This window comes from Stegastes partitus, unplaced genomic scaffold, assembly GCF_000690725.1.
Source record: "Stegastes partitus isolate 25-593 unplaced genomic scaffold, Stegastes_partitus-1.0.2 Scaffold439, whole genome shotgun sequence".
In the NCBI taxonomy this organism is placed as follows: Eukaryota; Metazoa; Chordata; class Actinopteri; family Pomacentridae; genus Stegastes; species Stegastes partitus.
In genome coordinates this window covers 160649-163917 of record NW_007578170.1, presented here as the reverse complement: position 1 = coordinate 163917, position 3269 = coordinate 160649, and the positions used below count along the sequence as shown (strand labels likewise).

The window sequence follows — 3269 nt, the reverse complement described above, 5'->3', positions numbered from 1 at the left end:
GTTGGTTCTGGTTGTTCTTCTCTGCAGGACGAGCTGAGGCGGTTCCTCCTCCTGCTGGTTCTCTAAACTCTTCTTCCTCTTGTCTCCTGCAGGACTCGGCGTCTCGCTGCGACGGCGAGCTGCTGTCGCTGCTGCTGGATGCCGGGCTGCTGGTGGGCTGCGTGGCGTCGCCGCTCTACCCGCCGCTCAGCCTCCACCTGCTGCAGCACCAGCAGGACGGCGGCTGGGACGTGGAGGCGGCGGCGGCCCGGCTGGCGGAGGCCGGACACCGGGCCGAGGCCGGGTCGCTGCTGCTGGCCCACCGGGGAGCCCACCCAGGACTCACCACCTTCACCTCGGCGCTGGCCGTCCTCAAGAAGTGGCTGTGAAGGAAGCAGCTGCAGGAGGACGAGGAGTCAGAGTCAACATGTGAAGGAGGCACTTCTAAGCTCAGATCTGAAACCAGCTTTTAACCCTCTGAACCTAAAAACCACCAGAAGTCCTGCATGAATCAGCCAGAAACCTTAAAAACACAAAGAACTGTTGGATTGTTAGGGTTCTGATGGACCTTTATGATCCAACGTTCTGGTTTTTGTGATAGTTTCAAACCAGATTCTGTAAAAACTGAGAAATTCTGCCCTCGTAGCGCCGACGCCCGTTAGTGGATCAGACTGTCTCGTTAAGGAGCCAAACCTTCATGTTTTTATTAGTTAAACTCTCAGAACACCAAAATATCTCATCTGAGGTCTGAAACACAGACAGAAACGTCAGGTTTCTACGTCTCTGTTGGACCTTGAGCTGCTTTTGTGACGTCCTGTTGACTAAATGAACCAGAATTCAGATTCTTCTTTAACAACAACTTCTTTCTTTTGGGTCTGATTCAAAAATTCTCCAAAAATAAATCGTTAAAAAGGTTCCAGTCAAAACATTTCAATCATCTCCTCGTTTGTCTTGTTAAAGAAAAAAACATGTTTTTGATTATTTTGACTCTCGAGTGAAATTTTCTTTTTAGCAAAATCCCCAAAATGACAGAAGCGACGTCGGACTTTCAGCTTCCTGACAGCCGATAAATGTTTGTTTATTCAGGAAATACAATCAGATTTAAGCTTGAAATGAGGATATTTTATCAAAAGCACTAAATTCTGCTAAGTGTTTCTAAAAATTCTACAGAAATAAATAATTTGCTTTAAAACATCCTGTCATCCTCGGGCTGACAGTGTCAATGTTTTCAGTTTTTGTAGACGCTTGTCTCACTGGACGGCTAAACAAAACATATTTCTGACGACTTCCTGGTTTGTTTTTGATTTGAACGGCATTTTTTCTCCTTAAACAGAATCAAAAATAGAAGATTTTATCACCAAAAACCTGCATAAGGTCAAAGAATCTTCAGAAGTTTAATCAAATCTGAGCTTAAAATTCAAACTTGACTTTCAAAATCACTTTATTCTGCAAAAAGTCACCTAAAATATGTGATTAGCTCGAACCAGATTCTGTTAAAGATAAAAATAAAACTGTTACTGACGAGCAAAGCGACACGGAAACTAATCAACCTGCAGATATGAAACATGAGGAGCCTCCAGGTTTCTGTCGGTAACATCTGTCGGCTCCTGTTTGCTTCAGTTTCTGTTCAACGGTTAATCCAATAAATCCTCCTTTAGTTTCTCTTCTCTCTGGTTTCCGTCGTTCTGAGTTCTGTCTCGTCCTTCGTGTGGTTCTGAGCTGCAGGATTTTATCAAACGAGCGTCTGAAGCTCTTCGTCGGGGTTCAGAGGGTTAAAACAGAAACATCTGCTGCTCGTGAACACGTGAATCCAGATGTGACGGTTTTTGCTTCCTGCTAATAACCTCTAATTAAGTCAAATTAACGAGTTGTGCAGCTGCTGATAATGGTGATGATGATGATGATGATGATGAAGAGTAGACACGTTTCACTAAAACAAACTGTTCTGACTTTAACACCTGAAATAAATAAAATCTGAAATAAATAAAATGTGAAGAGCTGCAGCTGTTTTTATTGTTTCTTCAGTGTTGGTTTGAAGTTCAGTCACAGGATCCATCCCATAATAAACACATCAGACTGGATCCATCCCATAATGAATACGTCAGACTGGATCCATCCCATAATGAACACATGAATGCATCAGACAGGATCCATCCCATAATGAACACATTCACAGTATTATAATTACGGTTTTTACTTGTTCCAGGACGGCGGCGGCGTCCGACCCAAACTGTCGAGTCAAAACCAAACGGCTGCTTGGTTCTGGTTGAGCAGAAAATCACTCGATGTGGTTTTAATTGGAGGAAACACATGAACGTTCAAGTCCGCCAACATCTGTGTCACTTATTTGTTTTCAAATGTGTTTTAAAATGTCTGTTATTAAGATTTCACACGATTTCGGGTCCAAATCCTGCAACAGGAAGCATCGACGGACCTCCTGAAGCCGCCCAGATCTGATGGAAATGTCCCAGAATGAAATAAAACGTGGATTAATACGAGTTATTTTTTGACGCCGTCGGGGTCTAAAAACAGGTTGAATTAAGCAGGTGCTTTGAATTATTGGAGCTTAAATGAAAGAAGTTTTACTGTTGATTCAGACACTCGCTGGTTTTATTCTGGTTCTGGTGAGATTAGATGTAAAAAAAGAATCAAACATCTGATTTATTAGAGTTTTCTCTGAATAATGCAGGAAAGTCACAGAGAAAAGGAAAAGCACAGATTCTGTTTTTAGTTCGAGGTCGTGTTGGAAAACACAAGTCTGAGATTCTACCAGATAAATTTCTAATAATTCAGTCGAACAACCCGACAGCTGGTCTGGGATCAGCTGGACTTCACCTTTAAATCCTTCATGTTTTATCTTTTAGCTGCTGAAGAACCAAACAGGTCCAGACGTGGTTCTGATTGAGATTCTGTGGGTCAGACAGGATCAAACCCTCACAGCTCACAAAACTCTTCGTTAGATATAAATCCAGATGTTTAATGAGTTTAATCGTGATCGCTGTCGTTATGATTTGATCCTGCAAAACCGCCTGATGACAGAAATATGAAATATTTAAACATTAAAGCAACAAATAAGGAATAAAGTTTGGAAGAAAAACGTCTTCAGTTGTGATTTATAAAAAGTTTAAAATGCAGCCGATCTGCTTCATGTTGGTTTGATTTGATTTGATCGACTGAAGACTTCATAAATAAACACTGAAAGCTGCTCAGAAGACAGAAAACCTCTGTTCATCCTGAAGCTCAGAGAGAAAAACACCGAAAAAACTTTTAGAGTTCAGTTTTAAAAAACA

General features: G+C 41.8%; 1 protein-coding gene across 1 annotated transcript in view; it reads left to right on the top strand.

Moving 5' to 3' along the window:
* nbas (NBAS subunit of NRZ tethering complex) overlaps window positions 1-1917 on the top strand; it is a 232923-nt gene extending 231006 nt beyond the window's left edge. Inside the window, exon 47 of the mRNA XM_008286182.1 lies at window positions 93-1917. Within this exon, the coding sequence (XP_008284404.1) occupies window positions 93-368 (276 nt within the window). The 3' untranslated portion in view covers window positions 369-1917. The remainder of the gene's footprint in view (window positions 1-92) is intronic.
* The last annotated feature ends 1352 nt before the right edge of the window (window positions 1918-3269 follow it).